At 34.8% G+C, this 25,852-nt stretch overlaps 1 protein-coding gene across 1 annotated transcript in view; it reads right to left on the bottom strand.

Annotated features, from left to right (window-relative positions):
• The window catches only part of PPP4R4 (protein phosphatase 4 regulatory subunit 4), a 75,418-nt gene that overhangs the window by 22,135 nt on the left and 27,431 nt on the right, over positions 1 to 25,852 (bottom strand). Inside the window, exons 4-12 of the mRNA XM_009280799.1 lie at positions 20,396 to 20,543; positions 19,658 to 19,731; positions 17,368 to 17,474; positions 14,770 to 14,877; positions 10,136 to 10,257; positions 7,170 to 7,292; positions 4,133 to 4,302; positions 2,948 to 3,067; positions 937 to 1,097 (exon numbers count right to left, since the gene is read on the bottom strand). Of these exons, the coding sequence (XP_009279074.1) occupies positions 937 to 1,097; positions 2,948 to 3,067; positions 4,133 to 4,302; positions 7,170 to 7,292; positions 10,136 to 10,257; positions 14,770 to 14,877; positions 17,368 to 17,474; positions 19,658 to 19,731; positions 20,396 to 20,543 (1,133 nt within the window). The remainder of the gene's footprint in view (positions 1 to 936; positions 1,098 to 2,947; positions 3,068 to 4,132; positions 4,303 to 7,169; positions 7,293 to 10,135; positions 10,258 to 14,769; positions 14,878 to 17,367; positions 17,475 to 19,657; positions 19,732 to 20,395; positions 20,544 to 25,852) is intronic.

The following is a 25,852-nucleotide window of genomic DNA, read 5'->3' as shown; positions in this document are numbered from 1 at the left end:
ATTAATAGAAAAGCCTTACTTTCAAATGTTGTGATACTTGAAACTAGACTAGAAAAGTACATAATTAAATATTTTTTGGCAGCAATTCTGACTGAGGTGGTATATAAGATAAAGGACTAAATACTTTTTATTATTTAGGTAACTGTATAGGGATCAAACCAAGGAATTTTTAAAAATGACCAGCTGCTTCTGAGTCTCAACTTTCAGGTGTTCAACCTGAGAAATCTTTTAAGATGGGGCAGAATTTCATAAATTATAAGATGTTCTATGAACACTTTTAATTTCCTTGAAAATGTCTAACAAAGAGTACCAAAACAAAAAGGAGCACCTGAAAGCAAAACTCATTTTTCCATGCCATATCCAAAGATCCTACATAGAAAACAAAAAAGATCAACTATTGGAATAACTAGTATCAGAGGAAATGGTGATTTTGTCTCAAACATAAATATTTGTCTTTTTCAACCCAAAAAAGTCTTACTATATTGTCTATAATATAGCTAAGTGATTCATGTTTTACGCAGGTTGAAACCAAGGTACACTAAACTAAATTGTCTCACAAAGACTCACAGATTCTGTACCAGATCTTGGACTGAAACTCTTTGTATAAATCTTGATCTTTGAACCATACACAACATCTTCATCTCCTCTTCAGTTGGAGAAATTAAAATAATCCAAAGCAAAACCCTTGAATGCTATCAATAATTATTTTAATATAGTATCAAAACCAAATCTTTCCACAGAATTCGTAAGGTAATAAATAATACAGCAATTAAAACAATTTAGAATGAATGTTTTTAAAAGCTAATAAATTCAGTATGGGTTTACTAAATTCAAACACCTTCCTATTTTCCTCCTTTTTATCCACAGAAGGCTGGCATCTTTATAAAGCGTCTGTGAAACACAAGTAAAAGCTGTTGATCATTTCAGTTACTGTACTGTCTTACTGCAGAATTATTAAACATCAAGATAATCTGCCTCAATGTAACAAGCAAAAGAAAGTTCCAATAAAAGTATATTACCTCCAGTGACTCATCCTGTAATAGTGTAACCAGTTCTTTATGTATTGTATACACACCAGAATTTAAAAGCTTAGCGACCTAAAAAAATGACAGTAAGATAGCAAGTTGAAACATTCTTTAGTTCCTTGGCACTACAACAACTATACTACACGTGCTTACTTTACAGCAAGCATGAAGAAGGGTGGCAGAACAATTGTTTAATATCAACCTTCTAAAGTTGTGTACTTTCCCATCGATCACATTAAAAATATGCTTATACAAAGAATATGAGTCAAGAAACAGGCCTATTACCTAACCATGAAATATGCTTTTAGAATTAACTCTATTTCACATTTATCAAAAAATTTTAAGACTGCACTGCAAGGCTAGAAAAATTCCTTCGGCAATAGTCAAATGTTGTAGTTCATGCTCCTTAGGGAAGTTAACAGTCAGTCAGCTGTGTAAGTTACAAAAGATGAAATATAAAAATCGACTTAGTCTGTTCTGGATTTTAAGTTTCCCCAACCTTCCATCCAAAGTTTTCACTCCTTACTTCTTTAGGATTTTTTTTACCGTGATTCGTAAGTCACAAATTTCTAAAAACCACCAAAAGTCCATCTCCACACTGATAAAAAGGTTTTATAGCAAATATGAGAAAAAGCTGAGGAATGAGATTTTTGCCATATAAAGTATTTAGATGATGTTTTTTAATGGTTTTCTTTATTTATGTAAGCCAGGTGAAAATAAGACCTTACTTCCAATCAAGGTGAAGCTTTAGAGAAATGGCTACAGAGAGTTTATTTATCCACCTAGCAGTAAATGCCATAAATTACTCATTTCTGGCTGTCACGTGGTTGCAAATTATGGTGTTAAAAATAAATTAACCAGCACTAAATGTATATTCAGACCACAGTATAACTTTACAGGTTTTTTTAAATGAGATAAAATACTTTACTTATATTCAGGCAGTACCTTAAAAGTGTTATACATCTGACATGAAACATTATGTACAATTATATGTTAATTTTATAATTTCAACAATTACCTTGGATTATCATTTGTTAAGACAAGGCATCAACAGGTAAAGAGAACTGGAAAACCATCCATCTTCCTTAAGATGGTAGAAATAAAGCCACCTTGGCTTCATTTATGCCTCTACTAGTGATTTAAATACTTTCAGCAAGCTGCTTAACTTACCAATTTCCACAGCAACAAAATGGGATAAAAAGCTAGCTCGAGGACTGAAACACAAGGATTCTCAGTAAAACACTATGAAAACCTTTAAGATCTCCCTATATGGGTAGAAAGTGTATATTCGTTACTGGAATTCACCCCATATAGCTAATAATATCTGTGCAGCTCTACAGTTTTGAACTTTTATGAAAATAATACAGCTGAATTTATGTAAACTGAATGGAATAATAAGGATATATATGCTTTTACATCTGCATAAATTTCCAAGTAGTTTCATATTAAATTTGAGCATTTAGCTTAGATTTGATACATATAAACATTCTCCACAGAACACCAGCATAGTAGCAAACTGTACAGTTCTAAAGAAGGTTTTCAGGACCTTAAGTGACAAGTTCCTTTCTCTTGTTTGTCTCATTATTTTCTAATAGTATTCAAAACCTTAAAATATTCTAATTAGTACAATTGCTTATGTTTGTGGTACTAGACCAGTTTAAGTTTCTTCCAGCTTTTGCTCCTTAAGAGCTCACCTAGCTATAGGCTCTTGTAGCCAAATGCCACACAACTTAAATACTAATGTGTGTATATGGGCTGTATTTATATATTAGAAGGGACTAAACACCTTTCACAAACTAAATTTCAAGAAGTTTTCTCAAGTCTTTTTCTTTTGGTTGAACAGTCACAAAAGTAAGCTTAAAGAAGAAAACAACATAAAACAAAAACATGTAAGTACTAACAAAGTACCTTTGTAGACTTACTTCATAGAAGTTTATGGCCATAGTATATCTGACAGGAACTTCAGGGTCATGACAAAGGCAGAAGAATATAGAATATAGTTCTAAATGGAAGTTCTTTGGATCCACAAAAACAATCATGGCCTGCGGAAAGATAAAGTCTTTTATTAAATGTATAGCTAAAGGACCACACCATCAGAAATTATCAGATGAAAACATTGAATTACAACCAGCAAGACACTTGGGAGATAACAGGTTGTGATTTTAAAGAGGAAGTGTGGCATTTTTGATGGCTGTGTCAAAACACAGGCACCAGACAAGTTCTAGAGTTGAGAACTAAAATGGATTTACATATCTTCCAGACATGCTGCAGGCTTTTTTTTCTGAACACTCAGATTAAAAACACAAGATATAAAACCTTAGTTTTATAAATATTGTTAATGTTTCGATACACTAGTGGAAGCTGCAATTGGAGACTTCAAAAACAAAGTACATTTTAGCAAGCAGCAAAGCAGGCATCTGAACTTCAACATAATTGTGTGTGTACATGCCTTGTTTTTGCTCAAATAAACCAACAGATGTCTACCTATATACATGGTGCTTGTCTTTAAAAGGCAGAATAAAAATAACTGTCTACTGGCTCTTGGTACAAACATATTTTCTTTAAATATAAACGTAGAATGTCAAAATACAAAGTAGATTTATAGAAACATGAGTGGTAAGTTTGAAGACCTCACATAAACTTGAAAAGTCTTTTTGTATTCAGGCAGGAACATGACTAAAACGTGAATCTAACCATTCAGATTCAATCTTCTACTCCCTGTAATGCCACGACACAGCAAATGCAAAAACCTAGCTTTGAGTGGTTTGAAACTGGGGACTCTGTTTCACAGTCATTTTCTCAATGCCTTTGTGCTAAGGGTTTGGAGAAAATGTGTAGGAAAGCATGAGACCAGTGACCTCTTAGAACAGCACTCTTTCAGTCAAAACCTGCCGATAATTTTCTGAGGTACTGCAAAGAGGAATCTTTCCTGGTAACTCTTTTGGACAACCTCTACTTTAAGCCATTAACTTGAACTTTCCAGGAGAGAGCTAGAATCTAGCTAACAATGTACAATTTGGCAATAACTTCTCTATCATTCAGGTAGTCCTATTTAGTGAACTATATGCATGACAAAAATTATTTAACCTTAAATTAAAGTTACTTACTGGAAAATTGTAAGCACAGTTCTTCCTCACTGAAATATACTTCTTTTCCTGTTCCAGAGTTTGAAGCTGTAGTTGATTATCATTGTGCCCATTTTCCTGCTGTAAACCCAGCGTGGAAAGCTTTTTATAAAATTCCAAAAACCTTAAGTGCTGTTCAGGAGTAAAAATGCCTGGGGGGGGGAGAGGGAATATTACTTTCCTCATTACAAATGCTATTAATAATGTCCAAAACCCAAATCTCATTTACAAATCTATCAAATACGCCAATTTTTAGTCTCCCTCCCCTCCCATACTGTGAGTCTAGCAGAGTATCATCAGTACACTTTATACAGAAAAAGCTGTCATTTTTCTGTAATCACTAACTATAATACAGTGAATCCTAATTTCTGTTTACATAATTCTTGAAATACTCAGGATTTTAGCTGCAGGATTGTGAATATATTTGTTCCACTGATACTGGTTTCTTCTTGATTAAATGTTTAGATCTTTATGGAGCTCAGTCACGTGAAGAATGCATGTCTGCAGCAAGTTGAAAAATTAGGCTATGTTGCTACAGATAATAAAGAGATTTAAGAACAAAATTAGAAAACAGAATAAACTGGAAGGCAACTAGCAAGATTACTTCAAAAATTACAAGTAATTTTATAAGTACATTAGTAATATGAGAACAATCAAGGAAAGGCTCAGGTTTTTACTCAAGAGAGAGAGGAAGCTATCAGTGATTGGAAGGCTGAAATGCTTGATATGTTGCTACAGATAATAAAGAGATTTAAGAACAAAATTAGAAAACAGAATAAACTGGAAGGCAACTAGCAAGATTACTTCAAAAATTACAAGTAATTTTATAAGTACATTAGTAATATGAGAACAATCAAGGAAAGGCTCAGGTTTTTACTCAAGAGAGAGAGGAAGCTATCAGTGATTGGAAGGCTGAAATGCTTGATGCTTTTATTTTCTTGCTCAAACTCTATTAGTATCATCAGGTTCAGTACAATTAGTAACAGTGACAAAGATTCAAGCTTTAAGTAGAGAAGGAACAGGTCAGTGAATACTTAAACATGAAAGGTTTTCAAAATGTGCCGGGTCAGATGTGCTTCATTCCAGTATTCAAAAGTATTTAAAGTACTAGCTGCTGAAATCTTAAAGCAAGTGAGATATCAGAATGGAAAAGGACTGAAGTGGTACAGATATTTAGTAGTTGGAGAGGGGAAGGACAAGCTATATAATTACAGATCAGTCAGATTACTTTCAAGTTTTTTAAAAAATTGGAACAAAAAAAAAAAATCTACTTGAATCTACTGAAAGGGAAACAAGAAAATGAGTAGCAACCAACATGGCAAAAGCAAAACCTGACAAACTGATTCCATTTCCTTCCAGTACTGGATAACAGGACCTGTTATCCAGTACTATATATCCTGACTGAATACGAAAGAGGCAGTAAAGGTCATGTTTTTCATAAGCAAAATAAGGGATCAGGAAAGAGAGATGAAAAACCACAAAGTTGCTGCAAAACTGCTTGGAAAAGCAGTTAAGAGAAAGTACCCCTGTGTCACTGACAAGATAGGCAACTGTATAAAGAAAGGTCTATCCTAGTCCTGGTAGTATTCAGTATTTTCACTGGTTTTTTGGATGTTAGATTAGAAAATACGCTGATTAAATATTCTGATAACAGCAACCTAGGAGGGAGACTGTTAGTTCTTCAGATGATAGAGTTTAAAATGATCTTCAGAAACTGGACATATGGTCTTAAAACCTTAGACTATTATTCCATTAGGACAGAGGTAAGGTGCCACGCTTAGCCAGATATGCGTTCCCTGCACAAGGCCAGGAAAGAGAAAGACTAACTAGGTGACAGTTTTATCAAAATAAAAACAAACAAACAAAAAAACCAAATAAAAAACCCCAGACTTTTGAGCTACTTCTGTTTATAAACAAGGCTGCACTTGAACAAATAATGTCAAACTATTGCAAACTGTTGCAAAAAAAGGGCAATTTTTCATACTGAAAAATGTAAACAGCAATATAGCTTGCAGGACACATGAAGTAACCCTTTCACTTTGTTCAGCTCTCCTAAGGCTCTTGAAGCTCTCCTAACACTTCAAGAAAAATATGAACTTGCCAGACAGAGTTCGGAGGTGAAGAAAGATCAGCAATTAAAGTCAGTCAACCTAGAGAAAAGACAACTGGGAAGACATGATAATATCCTAGCTCTATGTTTCTGTAAATAAGAGTTTGACACTGTGGAACAGCCCTTTTGAGTTATTTGTGGAGAAGCAATGGTCACTTTGATAGTCCCTAACATGATCATAAAGGATCATTTTAAAGATGTGTAAGAAAGATCAAAGGATATAAGAATCTAGGGGGAAATTCTCTATCATGTAAAACCATGATTCTGTGCCACCCCTCCACAGCCAAGCTCTGTGTAGAGGGTGTATGATGGGCAGAATGATCAGGGAAAGATCTGCTGTGCTCAAGCATTAAAGTACAGAAAACCACAAAAATTATGGGTACAGATTTGGCCTCAGCTGCAGCTGGGAATCCACATGGTATTAGGTCTCCTTTCTCCCCTGAAGTTCCTTATGGGCCACACTCTGTACTGTACCTCAAAAAGGATATCAAGCACAGAAATGAACATACACAGTTAACATCATACTGTGTTTTCAAAGGTTTCTAGTTTCAATTCAGTCATCCAATTCACAAGCTCCAGAATATCCAAGAAGGAATCAAAATAAATCAGTCAGACCAATAAACACAAACCACCATGTTTCCATCTCTGACCCTGTCTAAACAAAAAACTCTGTCCCTGTTGAAACATAAAAAACCCAATAAACAGATGGACACCCAAAGAGGAAATTCACAAAATTCAATATTTATGCAATAGGTTATTTCAGACTTTTACTTCCATGTTTCCTTTCCTAATTATCATTTCATTTGATACATTCAAATCTGGATATTTTCCAAGGGCTTCAAATTCTCCAATCTTCCCTCATTTTTAAGATTTTTTTTTTTTTTTTTTAAAAAGAACATTAAATCATACCATATAATCCATTACACAGTTTCCCTAAATGGAAAGATAAAGAAACTAGGATAGATTCATCTGCTTTGAAGGATTTTTCACAGAATGATTTCACTAAGGGGAGCACAGTTTGACTCCTATCATCTGAAAAACAAAAGAAAAGTTTTTAAAGTTAGCCATTTGTCAACATCTACAAAAGAGCACAGAGAGTGGACTTCCATAATGATTTATGAAAAATATCATTTAACATGCTCAGGACTATTTTTCGCAGGCACTCACTGGAGGTAGAAAACAAGAGGAATAGAGAATGGTGAACATACTAACATAATACAGGTCCTAAATTTTAATACCTTACCTGTTTTGTTTGTTTGTTTGTTTGTTTTTAGGGAAAAAGCATCCCCCAGTAAAGGATGAGACAGAATAAATGAACAGTCACTAACTTCACCATTCACCAAGAATACCGCAGTACTCCTACAATAAGATTTCCTACAATAGCAGGAATACAGGGAGATCAAGACCGAACATGACCATGACAAGTAAAAAGAAAAATCTGGATATGCTGGAAATGATTTTTTTTCAACCTACTGAGAAGAGGTTGAAAATCTTTTGGTAAACAATAAATTCACAGAGAAACAAAAAAATTAAGGGCAGAGGAAAGAAATTAGATCATTTAGAAATTGTAAAATCCAAGCACTCTGCCTCCTTATAAAATAAAGGAGTAAATGTTCGAAGAAGTTTATGTGTTTTGACTTGTTTTAAATAAAACCACTGTATTTTAAAATATTCAAGTTTTAAAGGGATTAGGATGTTTTAATGGTAGATTAACTCCAAAATTCAGCAAATAATTATGGCTGAACAAAATATTTAGGTTGACCTGAAGAAATATTTTGATATTGTGGGAAAGAAACCCTAGGATATACTTTTGGGTCATCTGCCTTCAAAATGTTCATTTTCTAGTTCAACCATGAAACCAAAAACTACACAAACCGAATTTCTAGAAACACATTCTTTACAAACCTGTAAATAAACCCCGACTGCTTTCTCTAAGCTTTTTTCAATAGCTAAAAGCAGTAGCTACAGCAATTGAGGAGTGGGGGGAGGAATGAAGACTGGGAGGTGCAAAGAGAAGCACAAACTTGATAGCATCAATGCAAAGGCTCAATAATTTGAAAATTAACTTACTATCATACTTACTGATATAAGCACTAACTGCTAAAAAGTCCATTTATGGTATTCTCCCCAAAACTATCTTACTTCTTTATGTACTCCATATGGCTTATATGCAATCATGTATTTTAGTAATTCATCATCAAGTTCCTGTACGGTAAATATTTGCTCCTCACTTATGTATCAGGAAGGAGCAGCATAGTCAATAAGATGGAGTGGGAGTGGGAAATGTGGTGCAAAATACAGAGTTGCTAATGAAGATAAACAGCTGAAGAGCTTGGCAAAAGACAGTATAAAGAGCAAAGTGGCAAATAATGAGCAGTGATCAACAATATAAAATTTTTTTTCATATACACTATAGCAATGATCTATCATGTACTTTGCCGCTTTGTACATTTCCAGTTGTAAAAAAAAAAAAACAAACAAACAAACAAAACAAACAGCAGAGAGCATAATTGATACAGAGCCAGAAAAGCTGGCTGTTACTGTCTTCTACATCCCCCAGAAAAAAAATCAAGACAGAGCAGTTCACTGGAGGACAAGGCACAGAGGTTACCCAGAATGTTCCCCTATACTGGATCAGTCACAGTAGCTCTCCTTAAAGTTTGCCCCAATCAGTGTTGAACTGAGCTTGTGATAAGAACCTGAGAGCCATACGTGTAGGTAACCCACCACTGCTATGCCAAAAGAACCAGATACAAGAGAATTTCTCCTTCCTCAACATGAAGACACAGACACTCACCCCTACACCTGGAGAAGCGTGAAATATGCACGTTGATACAGAAAAGATACAGAGAAAGATATAGGGAAAGAAATAGAGCACTGAGAAAAATACAAGCATTTACATTTTCTGTTTTAAATACAGAAAAGCTTTATAAAATACACACACTTTCTCATTGCAAAGAAGAAAGCTTTCAGTGCCTTATAGCCACAAGTTTGAAGGGATTTAAATAGTAATTGCTGATGCTTAGTGCCTCTAAAACCGATCGATGGTGCACACTGCAGTTTATGGGACATAAAGAAATATTTTCTGTTCCAAAATTTACAAGTGTATTTGACATATAACACTGGATGTTAAAAGCTGCAAGGTTTACTGATACACACACAAATATCATATCATTGCCCCAGTCTGGGGTCTTCAGCTCAGAAGGCAGGCTGCAGTCTGTAATTAGAATCATAGAATCATAGAACAGTTTGGGTTGGAAGGGACCTCTAAAGGTCATCTAGTCCAACCCCCCTGCCATGGGCAGGGACAGCTTCAACTAGATCAGGTTGCTCACAGCCCCGTCCAACCTGGCCTTGAATGTTTCCAGGCATGGGGCATCCACCACCTCTCTGGGCAACCTGTCCCAGTGTTTCACCACCCTCAGCATAAAAAATTTCTTCCTTATATCTAATCTTCCTTATTAGGACCAGCTTTACGTCAGTTAAGAGGCAAAAACTAGCTAACAGCAAAAAAAGCACAAGCAATGGCATCTGTTGAGCTAACATTTTGATTCTGTGTATTGATAGCATTAAGTAAATACTAACAACCCAATATTCCTATCATTTATACAGTAATTTTACTCATTCCATTTAGCCATATTATATTAGAAACTTGGAATAAGATAACTGATTTCATGGACAACTGGTTCACCTTCCTCAAAACTTACTATGTATGAAGCACTGCAAGACATGAAATACATAAAGGGTAAAACAATAAACAAAATAAAATCAGAAGTGTCTGAAGAATGCAGGCAGAACAAAAAGCATTTAAATACATTTATAAGATCCATTAAAGCCTTAAGAACTGGGCTAGTAAGCCTAAATTAAATTCCTACCTGCATCAAACATATCGAGCAGATTCACTAACGTCTCAAAAGCTGCAAGGCGTACACTGCTGCCCTCATCTCTCGCCAGTTCTACTAACTCAGGAAGCACCACAGTTTTTGTTAGTTCTGTCCTGCAAAGTGAGGCAAGCAGTCAAGAGAAAACATATAATGAAACAATATTGCCACAGCAAAACAGAATTCTTCCTTGAAATACTCATTTAGATATTTTTTGGGTAGTCAAGAAGGAAAAACTGACAAAGTTGTAAGGAAATGAAAATTAAATAAAAACCTCCAGTCAATCTCAGGACTTTTTTCTTTGTCAGCCAAAGAAACATGCAAGTTTAAAATGCGAGCTTCCATCACTAAAAAAACATTCAAATTAGCTCGAAATAAATCGGAGAAAATGCAGTCTGAAAAACCTCAAAGGAGTCCAGCTACTTCACTGTGTCACTAAGAAAACTATTCTGATCAAATATGCAGAAACTGCTCAATGCAATGGTCCAAAGCCAAACATTATTAAATATGAGTCATGTTGGATTGAAGTGTCTGGAAATCTTACGCTTCAAAGCTGAGCCTTCTTTACAGAGGGTAAGCAACTACTGCTCAGAGAAAACACGTCTTCCCAACTAGCCCAAACACTAGCTTTTAGGTTTGTTTTAAAGTAGTAAAGAAAGGGTTCTGCTTGTCTCTTTTTGCCTTGGTAATTACTAGCACTATCTGAGTGTGTGACAGTCCTGACAACTTGAATCTATACGTTGGCAGCAGGTTGCTGTATTAGGGACTGACTTAGAAATAAGAGTTTAATCAGAGGGGTGACTAAGGAGGAGTGAAATACTCTTGACACAGAAACATTTGGGCAGTAAGGTGACTGGCATAAGTAAGATGAAAAGAGGTTCGCTTTTTGGAGCAAAAGTATAGCTTCTGTAGAAGCTACCAATCAGCGTAATTTCCCATGTCCCAGCATGTAACAAATTGTTGATTGCTTTAAGAGATCAGAAAGATCTTGTTCTACCAAAAAGAACTGGGAAGACGTACCCAGTATTTCCTTTTTTTTTTTTGTCATGCTCATTTTTTATTTATAGTAGTCAAGATTTCTAGTGTTTGAATTTGTCTGCATTTGAGCTAAGAAACCCACTTACTCCTGTTCTCGTGTATGAGCTCTGCTCGTCAATTAGTGAAAGCTGTTGTAAGCACCACATCTCAAGAATGGGACCTCAGCAATTTACAATAGCCAGGGATCTGGCCCTCAATGTTTATACTGCCCAAAACATAAACCTGCAGGGAAACACTGATAAAATTACACTACATGAGCATTAACCAAGATGACAAAATCAAAACTATGTTTGACACTTTGAGCAACTGTGTATGAAGAATTTAGGCTCTGTCATTCCAATCACAGTTTTTAATACAGAACTAATCACAACCTCCAGGATGACAGATTTTTACTGAAATAAAAGTGCCCAAAATACCCCTTCCAATCAAACTAAACAAGTAACAGCTGTCCCTTTTGTAAACCAATAATAGTTTCAAATGTTTATAATCAGCATCAAAGTGATTTGCACCTTACAGAGTTTATTATTCTTAACAGCAAATCAGGATGTAGCTTAAGGGTATTCTTCCAAACAGATGATTAATCATTCATATAAAATTATGAGAAAATGACATATCATTTAGTGGTAACATCACTAAATAGTAAAAATAAGCATTGGGACTGTTGTCACATTATGCCTTCAACATTTACCTAAAAATGTGCTTATTTCTGTTTATTTAATTGTCTCTATTTTCCTACTACCTATTCATCCTCAACATGAAACACTGCAATAGTTTACGTACTGAATACACCGACAGTTCACTGTTTCTTACGAGATTAAAGATTAAAGCACCTAAATCATTGGGAAGGGAATAGGCAGAAACCTCAGAGAGAAAACAGTGTATATGGATACATTAACACTAAAAATAAAAGTTAGGGAGGAAAGAATTAAAGAAAAATATACAGAATGGACCACTAATTGATGACTATGTATTTAGGCCTATTAAACCACTACTCTAAGGCTGGGTAATTTGCCAGTAATACTGTCATTTGCCACGGCATAACACCTATCTTGTTTTAAGACTTTCATCTCCCAGGTATAATAAATGCAATTTAGTTCATTTTAAAGACACTAAACGGAATGAAGAAAATTTTACTTCCTTTCTAAAATGGTCACTTGTTAGTATAAGATATAGCCACCTTGTTACAAATGAAAACAACTTTTTTGCTTCTTCTTTCACACTGCTTAGTATACGTTGAACTTAAACAGCGTTTGGAGGAGGAGTGAGGAAAACGACACAAATGCACACATTTAGTTCTTATTTTAACACCCGGCTGCACATATACCTATCTTAAATGTAAAATAAACTTGCTGAAAGCAAATTCACACAGATTCACACAAACTGTGAGTGCTTCTTAAAGGCTACCACCAAACCCATTTTCTGCTTCTCAATAGACTGAGTCACAAGGCAAGGAAATCTGTGCAGTCGTACATTTTTAAAACATAAAAAATGTTTCAGTAATATCTGAAAGGAATATTCTCTAACTATATGCATACCCTAGATATTCTGGGTAAAATAACTCAACATACTTACGCTATTTAAAAAAAAAAATTATTTTGCTGTATTATGTGTCACAAATTTTCAAAGCCAAATTCATATGATTACTTCTCAGCTCTTGACTGTAGCTGAGGTTAACTGAGAAGGTTAGAGGAATCAATGGATATGCAGATGGTATCTCAAATAAGACACCAAAAAAATCTCATGGGATTGAGCAATAACAAATGAGAAAAGAGGAAGGACAGTGATTGAGACAGACAAGAACATATGACATAGGAAGGGTCAGGGGAGAGAAGAGTAGGACTCCATCCTAAATCAAGACCCAGAAATCGGGGGGAGGGGGAGAAAGGAAAAAAAAATTGCTTTCCAAATATGTTTCTGTGGATTTCCATTTTGGTGGCATCAAAAAATCTTCAAACTAATGTGACACTTAGAACCATCCCTCCCTTCAAAACTTGATAGTTATAAAAAAAAAAAAAAAAAGAAACCGGTCACTCCCTGAAGATAAACAGAACCCTCTCTTTCACTCATCTTTAATCTCCCATTAAACAGAATTCAATTTTAAGATACATAAAGATGCATGAGATACACGCATACAGTAAAAATAAATGCAAGCTCAAATTATTCAGTAATTCAGTTTAGTAAAATGCGTGTTAAATTCTCAGTTTTACAAATATCAACAATATCGACAAATACTACCTTTCTCTTCTGTAATCACAAGTTCTTTTAAATTCAAAGCCATTCAATATGGAAAATGGTAAAGTGATTTACCGTGCTAACCTATGTTTTGTTATTAAAAAAAAAGTACAAAAACAAATGAGTAACTTTAGTGAGATGAGTAACATTGTGTTTTCACATTATGCACATCCTCTGAACTTTTGCAGGACAAGGACCTTGCAGAAGAGGTGCCTAAAGCACATATATAAAATTATTTTGTATGCAATAAAGACAAGTTTATCTAGGAATCTAGAAATTACTAACCTGCATGACCTTACCAAAACAGTTAAATTAAGTACATGGCAGTAATGCTTAGTTCTTGCTGTGAATATTCATTCCCTACATCTGAGTAAGATAAAACACTGCCTGAACATACACTTTTCCAGTATTCCATGGCTGAGAGGTAAATCGCATTGCTTCAGGAATTTGTTTTGTTTTGTTTTCGTTTTTTTAAATAACCGAGATTCTAAACCACAACATAATTCTCCATTTAAAAAAAAAAAAAAAATCAATTCCACAGCCACAGAAAGGCATCTTTTCCACGAACACCAGTACTAACAAACTGAAGTGCATATTTACCGTATCTTTCGAATTACACTTCAGTTTCAGCCTCATCCTTGAATTTGCTCATAAATTCACAATTTTAAAAGCCAGAGGGCCTCTTAAGATCTAATCTATCCCCACTGTATAACACAGGGCAGAGAACCTTACTTAATAATTTCTTCAAATCTGTTAAGAGAAGTTACTGCTTTTTTTCCTTCCTGACACAATAACAGGTGGACAGACCTGAAATTTTAAAATATTTGTTCACTCAGAGCCCAATCCTGTGTGGGTAGTTAACATGTTCTATTTATTAAAATAAACATTCCAGACTTTTTCTATTCCTATATATGCAATATTGAAAGTCTTCAAGCTTAGAGTAAAAGTTGATAGTGAACTGGAATTTGCTTGCAAAACACATTTCGCCTTTTGCAAAAAACTGCACAGTAATTATTAGAAACTGCTAACACTTGCCACAATCCTCTTCCATTTTTAAATAAGCCCAATGACATGAATGGATAATTGAGATGATTTCAAGAAGCTATAGATGAACTCATTTACAAAAAACTGTTGTTTGTATGGTTCAGCAATTTTACTATCAGAGAGAAACAAAAATCTGAAAATGGAAAAGAGCCAACTGCCGACAGCCAATTCCTAAGAACACATCTGTACACTCCAAATTCATGATTAAGTACGCATGAATTAAGTTAGAAATCTTAAAAGGAGTTTTTAGGTTACCATTAAATATTTTAGAGAAAAATTTTGCATTTAGAAGCAGTTATGCAAATTGTACTCACCCTATTCCTTGAGCTATATGCTCCAGTTGCCGACACATGCAAGTTCTAACTTCATATTCCACATCCTGGCACAGTGATTTTACCAATGGAAGAACCTCTCTTTTAATACTAAAAATGTGAACGTTTTTTATTAATATACAGAACAAGAACATATAAAATCCACTCTGCAGTACTCAAATTTTACCTATATATTACTTCTAATGGCAATTTTTTTTAAACTAATTTATCACACATGGTAAATGATTTTTCTGAGAATTTGCAATTCTAAAACAATACTGTACATCAGACACAAATATGTGCTATAAAGAAACAGAAAAAGGATTATTTACAGTCATAAATTGCTCATATTTCATCTATTATTTTTTTAAACTACAAAAATAGTAGGTAGACTTAGAGATGCTGTCCTCATTTAATAACCTCTTCAGTACAGTACAATCCCCCCCCAGCCACTGTAAGAATACAAAGAATTATATAAATGGAAGTGCAAAGCCCAATTAATTGTCTCTAATACCTCATCTTTGGTATGCATGTATCACCAAAGAGATACTTGGGAAGAAAGTAGAAAAACAACTTAAGATTACAAGCTTCAGTAGTGCAATTGTCTTTATGCAAGTAGAGCCAAGTATTCATGTTAAATCAATGGCAGATACAAAAATAACTATTTTGAATTCTATTTAAGTAAAAACACATACTATAATTGGCAGAATCAGCCATTGTGTTTCCTTTCACTGCCCAAGATGCTGTCATGAGTATTCATAAAATATCTCTATCCAAATCCTTATGTTGTTGCAAAACTCAAGAGAAACAATATGAAGCCACAGACAAGCAAATTTTCAAGCCAGCTTGCACAGCCTCCACCCATCCCAGTGAAAATTAATTTACCTCTTACAGCAAAATTTGGCCTCAAGTTTCAAAAATTGTACAAAGTCTTGGGAGTTTGGCATTTGAGAATACTCTGAAGTAGGGACTAGTTCCAAAAAAGACTTGTTTTTAACTAGCTGTTGGAACAGAGGGTAGAAAAACTAATGTTCTATTCCAAGGTCGGGACTTTTTCAATAGTCTATAAAATAACCTGGGAGTCATGTGAAATACAAAAGAAAGGTTTTTAATTATAGTATAAATTTTATGAGGAAAAATGGTGCCATTCTGAAGAAGAATGTGAAGATATGCTTATATATTGCCTACTCCTGAGGCCAGACACGTCTCCTGAGCCTCTACCAAGACCCCTGCTGCAAGGGGAATGAGAGTGTATCATGAATCTTACTCAGCCTGCCACATTCTAAACCTGTGGATCCAGGTCTCTCTTCAGCCCTCTGAACTGCACTCAGAGCCCTCTACCGGAGGATCAATATGTCCCAGAAAATTCTCAGCCATCTTCTGAACACGTAGCTTCTGTACAGAAATTGTGCTATTATCTGTTCACTGAAATGAGGGGTTTCCTATTTCTGAACAGCAAGGAATCATATTAAAGAAACCCAACAAAAGAAGGTATGATTATTTGAACTTCTTATGGCTAACACTATTGTAATTTCTCATAAGATTCCAAGTGATCTGGAAATTCACTTAATTTTCGTGAGAATATAACATCAAATAAATAAAAGCAATTGTGATTCTGCCAGAATGCTACAAATTTTGAAGATTCAAAGGCTTTGGTAACATTCTCAAAAAATACTACTTTACCATGCTCATTTCCTTTTCATTGCTTCTAGTTTTTTTTTATTGACAAAAAAAAAAATCATAATTTAAAGAAATTTATTCCTAAATGTCTTGTCATGTGGTCCTGTTGTTCATCTTTTCTGTTATGCTGAATTCTTGCATTCTGGGGCAGATCAAAATCATTATTAGAGTGGACTTCCTCAGCTAGGCATGGTTTCTGTGCATTTAGTAGCCCTCAGTAGATTTCTTTCGTAATGCAAAATCACATGTGGCCAATTGCCTGGATAGCAAAAACATTTGGTGAAATGGTCCTACTATCGTAAGACTGGATAAACTGTCCAAAGAATGTACCATACCAACTGCTTTGGGCAGATAAATTATACAGATTTACTTTCGTCATTGCTTCCCTCTTCTGCACCACTGTCCAAACCCACAGACACTGAATCTAAGAGCTGGATAATACCAGGCAACAACAATGGCTCCTGATACATCTCCATATAATTAGGGATAGAAAAAAATATATCTATATGTTAGATTTGGTTAGACAAATAAAAAGTTAGGAACGGTATTCTTCTCTATGACAAGAAACTCTAAGGTGATGAAGTTGTGTTTTGTCTCTGTAAATTGCAGAGAAATCCAGTTTGGCTTATTTCCTAGTAAGAAAAACAATATGGAAAAATGGCATGAAAATGGTAGCCATTCAAAACTGTGGAAGAACATACACACTGAAGTTATAAACTGATAAACATCAGCAAGTCTGAATATGCTAGTTATCTAATGAACATTTTTTTTACTATTAATAAATATCCAGATAAAGGGATCTGTAAAAAGAAAATATTTAATTTTGAAATAAAGTCTACTTTTCTTGTAGTAATTTTTGCCCACTAATAGAGAAATAGTGGTATATACTGTGGAATGAAAATATATGTAGTGTCTACTTACATATGAGCTTCAAATTTGTTAGCTAATTTTCCCATGATTTTACAACTAACTAAGCGGGACTGAAGTGTTTGAGAAAGCTGTGCTTTGGAAACAAGTGGATTCAGGATCTATATGAAAGAAAAAAGAAGAAATGTGAACAGAAGAAATGTGAGCAGTAAATAATGTATTCCCCTTCTTAAAAAAAAAAAAATCTATAAAAACGTATCCCAAATGTCATATACCCCTTTCATGGAATTAATCAGTACTAACAATAATAATGCCTATGTATGTTAACAGTCTATTGGAAAGCTGTATTTAATATTCAGTGCTAACTATAACATACGAAACCCATATTTTGGCCCAAATAGCAGTTTATGATTCACACCACAGCCACAGTTTTACATCTGTCTACTTGTGTCTTTATTTTGAGACTAAGTTGTATATAAATATTTATAGCTATTAACTGGTAATTTTCACAAAAGTTGTTAAATATGTTCCTGCACAAGAAAAAAAAATGCAGAGAAAGGAAAAGGAAGCTTCTCTGAGATTCTTTCTCATAAGTTTTCCCAGGAAACACCACTTCTGATGTAAAGTTTTGAGGCAATGATCCCTCTTGATCATGCATACTTTGGGGATCTGTAGGGAAGAGGTTTCATTTCCATACAGATGCAGAAAACCTGCATCTTTATTGGAGCTCTGCTGTCATTTGTTGGATCACCTCTGTGGTGCCAGAAACAAACTAAGAAAGGCCTGCAGAGCACCATATTTACATTTTTTTTGCCCAGAAATAATCACAGAAATCCAGGTGCCAGGCCAAAAGGAACATTACAGAGAGGTATCTCCTGTAGTCTGCCACAGTTCCTCACTCAATCTCTTGTGCAGAGCTCCACAAAAGGATAATATCCAGGGCAGGAAAGTCCAACAAAATTCTAAAAGCATTTTTCTCCTCCTCTTACCAGCTGAAATGTTGAGGTAAGAGAATCTTACCACTGTAAGGACAAATATATCACCCAGACTAGAATTAGTACATGAAGTATGCTTCTAACTATAACACTGCATAAAGAAACATATTATTACCTACAAAACTGTGTATTACTTATTTAGTCTTTGAACTATGACAGCAAACACACCATGTCTAATAATACTAACTCCAATTACTGACCTAGACACAGTCTATCCCATGAAGTGGCCATTGCCAGAGACAGGATACTGGGTTAGGCTGACCTTTGGTCTGACACACACACCTTTCCTTATGTCCTTGAAATCTAGGATTGTCCTATGATTTTTACTTACAAAAAAAAATTAACAACTAGAATATTCCAAGTTTTCTGATACAAAGATCCTTCAAGTAACACGAAAGGCTCCTTTTCAGATTCCGGTTTCTGTATAGCTGCTGAATCAACACTGCTTTATCAAGTTGTGATCTTCCCAAAGCAAATTTTTGTGGAAACTTATAAATGTGTTCCTAGAGACAAATCAGGGGAGAAACTCCATCTTGTTTAAATGGCATCTTTAAAATTACATTACAATTAGATTTTGGAGGTGACTAGAATAATTTCTCTTTTTTTTCCCCAACCTAACTTTTCACCCTTCAGAAGTTTATTTTTTAAACAGTGCTGGATTTCAATTACCCACTAATTTTCATGAGTATTTTTGTACTACACAAACGATAATATATTTAAATCTCCATCTTGTTTTAAATTATAAATACAGTAAAATATGCCTGTTGCAAAGCTTTTAAACTTAACAATGAAATATGAATACTCAAAACAAAACTGAATAAATTAGCTGAGTAAAGGGGAGTGACATTATGACTTAGTGACAGATTTTCTTCCTCTTTCTTGAGCTACACAGTGAAAAATTAAGGGTGTTTCCAGGGCATTAGGTTTTTGGTACATCAAGAACAACTGAAATACACAATGAAACGGATCTCTAGCATTCAGTCCCATTTAGAAGAAATCAGAATTTTAGTCCAGTAGAAAACAAAAATGTAGTTCTTTAATGAAGACGACACAGAATGAGATACTATCCTGTAAACCAAAACAGGATACATGAAAACGTTACTGAGAATACTAAGTGCAAGGGAAGTGTTACAGTAAATAGTTTATTTGCTGAAGAACACTAAAATTTTTTAGGATGACCTTTCTGTCTTGCCTTTTAGCACATTCCTTTCTCACAGCATGTTCCGCAAGCATTACTGTTTTCACAGGCATAGAACTGCCACAAATCTTACTGAAGTGAATGAGACTTGCAGGGAACTACAATCTTACAAAATATTATTAATTTGTTGTTAGTGGGAGAATATTATTACCTCGTGTCTGATAGTCTCTTTTGGTAAAGCTTCTATTACAGCAAGAAGAGTTTCTAGCCATGCATTGCTGACACCTGTTAGAAAGAAATGGGTTATGTGTTATGTTGTACATATAACAAGTATAACAAAACACACACCAGTTTTACAAAATTAGTTCCCATTTTTTAAACTCATCTCTTCAAGGAGCTATATATCTAAAAGCCACTAAATTAATATTCAAGACTTCAAACACTCATTAAGAGTGTAGGATAGATGAGAAGCAAATTCTGTTCCGGTAGAGGAAAATAATTATCCTGTTTGTTTTGAAAAGACGATTTCCCTCATTTAGAAGCATATTCTTTCTTATACCCACTGAAACTTTCTAGTTTTACAATAGGTCCTTTTTTCTTCCTATCCTAAAAATAGTGTCAAAGAAGTTAAGAAAAACTAATCATTACAGAAGAAACGTCAACCATTCTCCCTCTATTTTCTCAGCCATGGAACCCTGGTACTTCAGTAGAAGCTTGGACTTAGTAACAACTTTGGGATTTAGTCCTTCAGACAAAGTGTTTTTGTTTGCTTCAATCAGAATTACATTTAAATATCAGTATGTAAGTGGTCAGCATGCAAAAATCTTTTCATTCATGCAAGTCTAGATACAAAGTCACAGTGACCGCACTCACTGCTTTACACAGTATTGTACAATCACTAAGGAAACAAAACATATAGAAGTAATCAGCATAGTTGTACAGCCCTGACCTGCATCTCTGTGTTCCAGGTGCTGGAGAATGATGTGTAGGAAGGAGTGCGAGTACGTATGAATGGACACTGACTCCTCTTGCAGAACAGTCAAAAATGAAACAGCAGCTGTTAACTGCATTTCCACTCCTGCAACATGCAGCACCTCCTGTATAATTACAAATTATATCAAATTTAGAGCATGAGGCAGAAATAAACTGCAAGAACATTCAAATTCTTACATTCACTTTTTAGAGTGAATATGCAACAACCTGGGTAAACTACAAAATTGGCTGCAAAATTATTTTCTCTTAACAGCAATTACTTGGAGATATTAAATCTCTTATAGCATGAACCTTTTAAGAAAAATAAAGTTAATTATAATATTTTTCGTACTTTCAGTTTCACCAACGCATATGAGTGGATTTTTCAGCTTTACAAAATGAGAGGTAAAAAGAGACCAGCCAACGATTGCACTTCTGCTGTTTATGCACATGAATAAAAAAGAAGTATTTCATTCATCCAGTGAGAGATACTAAAATAGCAGAAGGCAATTTAAATTTCATCCCTTGCCAACTGACATAGAACACAAATGAAAATGAATATATATATATAGTCTTAATAATAAAGCAAGATGTACTAGAATATTTATCTAGGTAGCAGCATTTACTAGTACTTAGCTTTAACATACAAGAATACAATTAATTAGGCTGTCTTTAAAAGCACCCATTCAGAAGTTAAACAAATATAATACGGGAATGAAATATTACTAAATTTTTTGAATGAAACAAAAAGGAAATTTAAATTTCAGATTTATGCACATGCCTAAGAGCTTGTAGGATGCAATCTATGACACAGCATTCATTGTAAGTATGTACATATCTATCAGCTAGGTGAACATTGCATTTGTTTACTTCTCTAACTGTATCTCTCTATCTCATGAGAAAATAAAGTGCATTATTCTACTACTAAAGCATTACACTCATTTTACAAATTATTCCAAAGTCAGTAAGAGTTTAATGCCCTTACTTCCTATTTAACACTTTACATATGTGGTTTTGCTTCTTTTTTTAAAGTGCTTGAGAGGAACCGTGTTTTCTCAGATCACATATCAAAAATCAATAAGCTGATATTTTAATTTTAAAAATAAGAAAATATCCATTATGCACCTAAGTATTATATAGCAGAGGAATTTTGCTGAGAAAATACAGTTTGCAGAGAACATCTCAGAAATTATTTAGTAGACTTTGCTTACTTCAAAGTAAAACAACAAGAAGTTTTCATTACACAAATGTCAACCAGTTTGTGTGTGCAAATGTATAATTTCTAGTTTATCTGATTTCAGTGAGAACCATTACTTATCTCTCAACAGCTGTCTCAGTTTACAGCTGTGTATACTTGTAACAGCATTCTCTGTGCCCCTGCTCCCCCAAATGAAAAAAAGAAACAGCATTGTGCAGCTTACCAATCAAAGTGTGATAAAATATTTGCATTCAATAGCCACAGGAACCGCCCTCTTGTTATCTCAACAGCCTATCTCTGCCCTTGTTCCTCCGTTGTTATTACAACAGCCAAGAATAAGGACACCTACCAATTTTGTAATTTGAATGTTTCTGGGATCAGAATACCTGTGCATACTGTTCTGGGATTTTGGCTTACGCTTGTTAAAAAAAAAAATCCCCAAAATAATCAAAAGAACTACCTACACACTGTAGATGCTAAGACACCACTGCAGACCAGAACATAATGGAGCTGAATTCAATTTTATGTACGAATTCACTCTGTACGCAATGCAAACAGGGTTACTTACCATCAAATAAAGTTTCCAAATAGTCTCCTCCACAGATCCACACAACTCTGGATAATCATGTGTGAGAACACATTCTCTGGATGTGCCTCCTCATGGACCTCGGGAGACATTGAAATGTAAATTTCTAGATTGCTTACCTGCCTGCATTGATGTTTGCACTCAGAACTGTACAGTTCCACATATGAAAATGTATGGGTCTCCTCATTCCAATTTCACTGAACTCAAGTTGAGTGACTTAAATTTACTTAATATAAATTTATTTATTTAGAAAGTAATTAATTTTCTAATTAATTTAGAAATACATGGATCCTCCACAGCTTCTCACTCTGGAGGAAAAAAGCTTTTCCTGTCTATCTTATTCAGACAAGCGTATTTAATGGAATTTAAGGGTATTAGCACGTTCTTGAACTATCCTAATGTCTACGAGTTAAACTCAGGCATCAAAACTTGCAAAATTTAGAAAGCCTGGCTTATTCCATTAATTGGAAAACAGAAAATTCACCTCACACTTTATGTCCTGCAGCAACAGAATTCTCTTGAAAGAACGCTGCAAGCAGAAACATTGTCAGTCGCTTTAGTAACTGCGTTGATATGACAGAAATCTTCATTTAGGACTAGAAAGAGACAGAAATAATGGAGATTACAGAAGCTCAAAGATACAATGAGTATGGACCTTAAAAAAATCAATGTTAGGTATAGGACAGAGTGAAAATCACCCCACCTCTTCTTAAACTATAAAATCAACTAGGCAAAAAGAAAAGCTTTCAAGGGGAGACTGATATATTAGGAAAATAAGTAACTGTGAAAATTCGTTTGGAACTAATCAGACAGCACCAAATAAGGCTTGATGTATACACTTCAACAGGAGTAGCCCTAGTTTTCTGCAATCACAGCATTTGGAAATCTCTCTTACTAGTCAATCAGATAGACACCTGCAATCTCCCTCCACTGCTTCTGGCGGCAGTGCCCAAAGATGGAAAACAGGGAAAATACTACTACTATCATTTGAAAGGAGCCATTTGGTGCACAACAAGAAACGCTGAGAAGAAAGTCTAAGCTTTCGCTAAATCTCATTTCAATGACTTCCAAGGTTCATGAGGAGGTGCATGCAGAAATCCAGAGAGTGGGGATCTCTATGCAAAAGAACCCATACAAGGATGACACTTCATTTTAACTGTAGAATTTTAAAAAATATTTCATAATCTCATTCCTATGTTAACATCTAAATGATATACAACATATTTGTTTTATTAGCATAACCAAAATACTGACACACAATTTAATCATTACTTAGATCTGGCATATTTGTTGACATATTGTATGTTTGATTTTGCTCATCTCAGACCTAAAACACTTATGTTAAATATATAAAGGGTCTTTGATATCATTTTAATTTAATTAGGTTTTAAGGAATGATAAGCAATTTGCATATATCTATTTCTATATTTATTTATAAAAGTAACCAGCATATCAATTTCTCACAAGTGAAATAAAAATTTGTAATGTACCCAGCCAGAACATTCCTTGCATTTATTTCTTCCTATATCTGTTTTATCCTCAGCTCTAATAAAAACAATATTTTTTTTTTGCTTTTGGGTTTCTGCAAGTATGCTAAATAAGTACACTGGTTTCCCTACCCAGTTATATGGTGACGATACTTTCAGATAAATAGCACCCTGAAACTACTATACAACTCATTTTTCATGTGCAAATTTGAATTCACATATTATTTTTCCCAATCTACAGAAGTGAAACCAAGTGCAGGAATTTAAGTCAGCTTATTTCCCTGCAATGCCAGACTACATTTGCAAGACTCTAATCGCAGTTGAGTTCGATTATGCCTTTATAGGCTATAACAGTTTCCATTTAATGGTCAGGACTATTCCTCCAAAAAAAACAAGGATAAGGGGGAAAAAAAAAAAAAATCAAGTGCTTAATGATGCCAAATACGGTTTTGCAGTTAAAAGTGCAGTGAACATGGGTACAACGGAACTGTTCTTCTATTACAGATTAAATAAATATTAGATAACAGAACACCATTGAAGAACCTGCTTTATAAGAGTATAGCCACAGAAAGAAATTTAACTCATATACATTCCAGAAAGTTTTAATTTATAAAGCTTAAACCTGAAAGGAACACTTAGATTTAGACTGACCTCATTATATTTCACTCTCTTACCTCTGCCTTGAGCACATGAACTTAAGTTTCATTTAATTTATCATCTAGGAAGCTATTCAGTTTGGATTTAAATGACACTGCAAGATGAAAAACACACTACTTTTCTCAGTTATTTGCTCAAAGATTGATTGGATTTATTATTAAAATTGTCTGCTTCATTTCTAATATTTCTGTCTTCAATTCCTAACTCTTTTTTTTCATATACTGTTTTCAGTTGAATGTTCTTCAATATTATGCAGGAAGATATTTTTACAGAGTAATTAAGTACTGCCTGATCTAAACACACTGAGCTCCAACTCCCACCATACAAGTATTTTCCAGGCCCTAGGCCCCAATCATGCTAATGATCATCCTTTTAAATTCTTCCTCCATCCCTATATAAAAAACCTAAGACTAGAATCAAAAATTGTATTCCCATATTAGACTGTTTATTAAAGACAGAGAGGCAAAGACTACCAATCCTCCACACCCTGACAAACAAGGGTAAAAAAACCTCAGCATTTATTATTACTCCTTCATTTCAGGAAGAACTCTGCTCTCAAAGCAGAAACTCCAGAGACAAAAATGGATTTGGTATGTTAAACAGACAATAAAAAAAAAAAAACCCACTTTTCTTGAAACCAGTAGGTTGGTTTAGGAAAGAAGGCATTATGAATGTCAGAATAACATGTGGTAGTAACTGCAGAAACTTGATGTAAGTTAAAGGGTTTTCAATTATTTTGCAACTTCAAGTCATTCTTTTTCTCAAAGCATTTTTTTTTAATACACATATATATATTTAAACAAAATGCCTATTGACCTGCATCGTATAGCACAGAATATGATAACTAGAAGTACTTTAATGTTTTCTAAACAATCTGTCAGTCTATACTAGTCCTCAGTTCTGAGGACAGCTATTTATTGGCCATTTGCTGAATTTAAATAATCAGACAAGTTGGAACAGCTCCTCTTAAGAAATAGGAGTCTCCTGGGATCACAGAAGTTTCAGGAGATAATATGAAGTTGAAAGGTGATGTCTGATATTCACAGAATCACAGAATGGTTGAAGTTGGAAGGGACCTCTGGAGGTCATCTGGTCCAATCCCCCTGCTCAAGCAAGGCCACCTAGAGCCAGAACATGTCCAGACAGCTTTTGAATACCTCCAAGGAGGGAGACCACAACCTCTCTGGGCAACCTGTGCCAGTGCTCGGTCACCCTCACAGTGGAAAAGTGTTTCCTGACGTTCAGAGGGAACCTCCCGTGTTTCAGTTTGTGCCCACTGCCTCTCACCCCATCACTGGGTATCACTGAAAAGAGCCTGGCTCTGTCCTCTTTGCATCCTCCCTTCAGGTATTTATATACATTGATAAGATCCCCTTCAAGCCTTCTCTTCTGCAGGCTGAACAGTCTCAGCCCTCTCAGCCTTTCCTCAGAAGAGATGCTCTAGTCCCTTAATCCTCTTTAATATGCCCATGTCTCTCTTGTACTGGGGCCAGTGCTCCAGGTGTA

Source organism: Aptenodytes forsteri, unplaced genomic scaffold (genome assembly GCF_000699145.1).
Source record: "Aptenodytes forsteri isolate BGI_AS27 unplaced genomic scaffold, ASM69914v1 Scaffold193, whole genome shotgun sequence".
Classification (NCBI taxonomy): Eukaryota; Metazoa; Chordata; class Aves; order Sphenisciformes; family Spheniscidae; genus Aptenodytes; species Aptenodytes forsteri.
The sequence above is the reverse complement of the archived record's forward strand: the minus strand, read 5'-3'. Positions and strand labels throughout refer to the sequence as shown.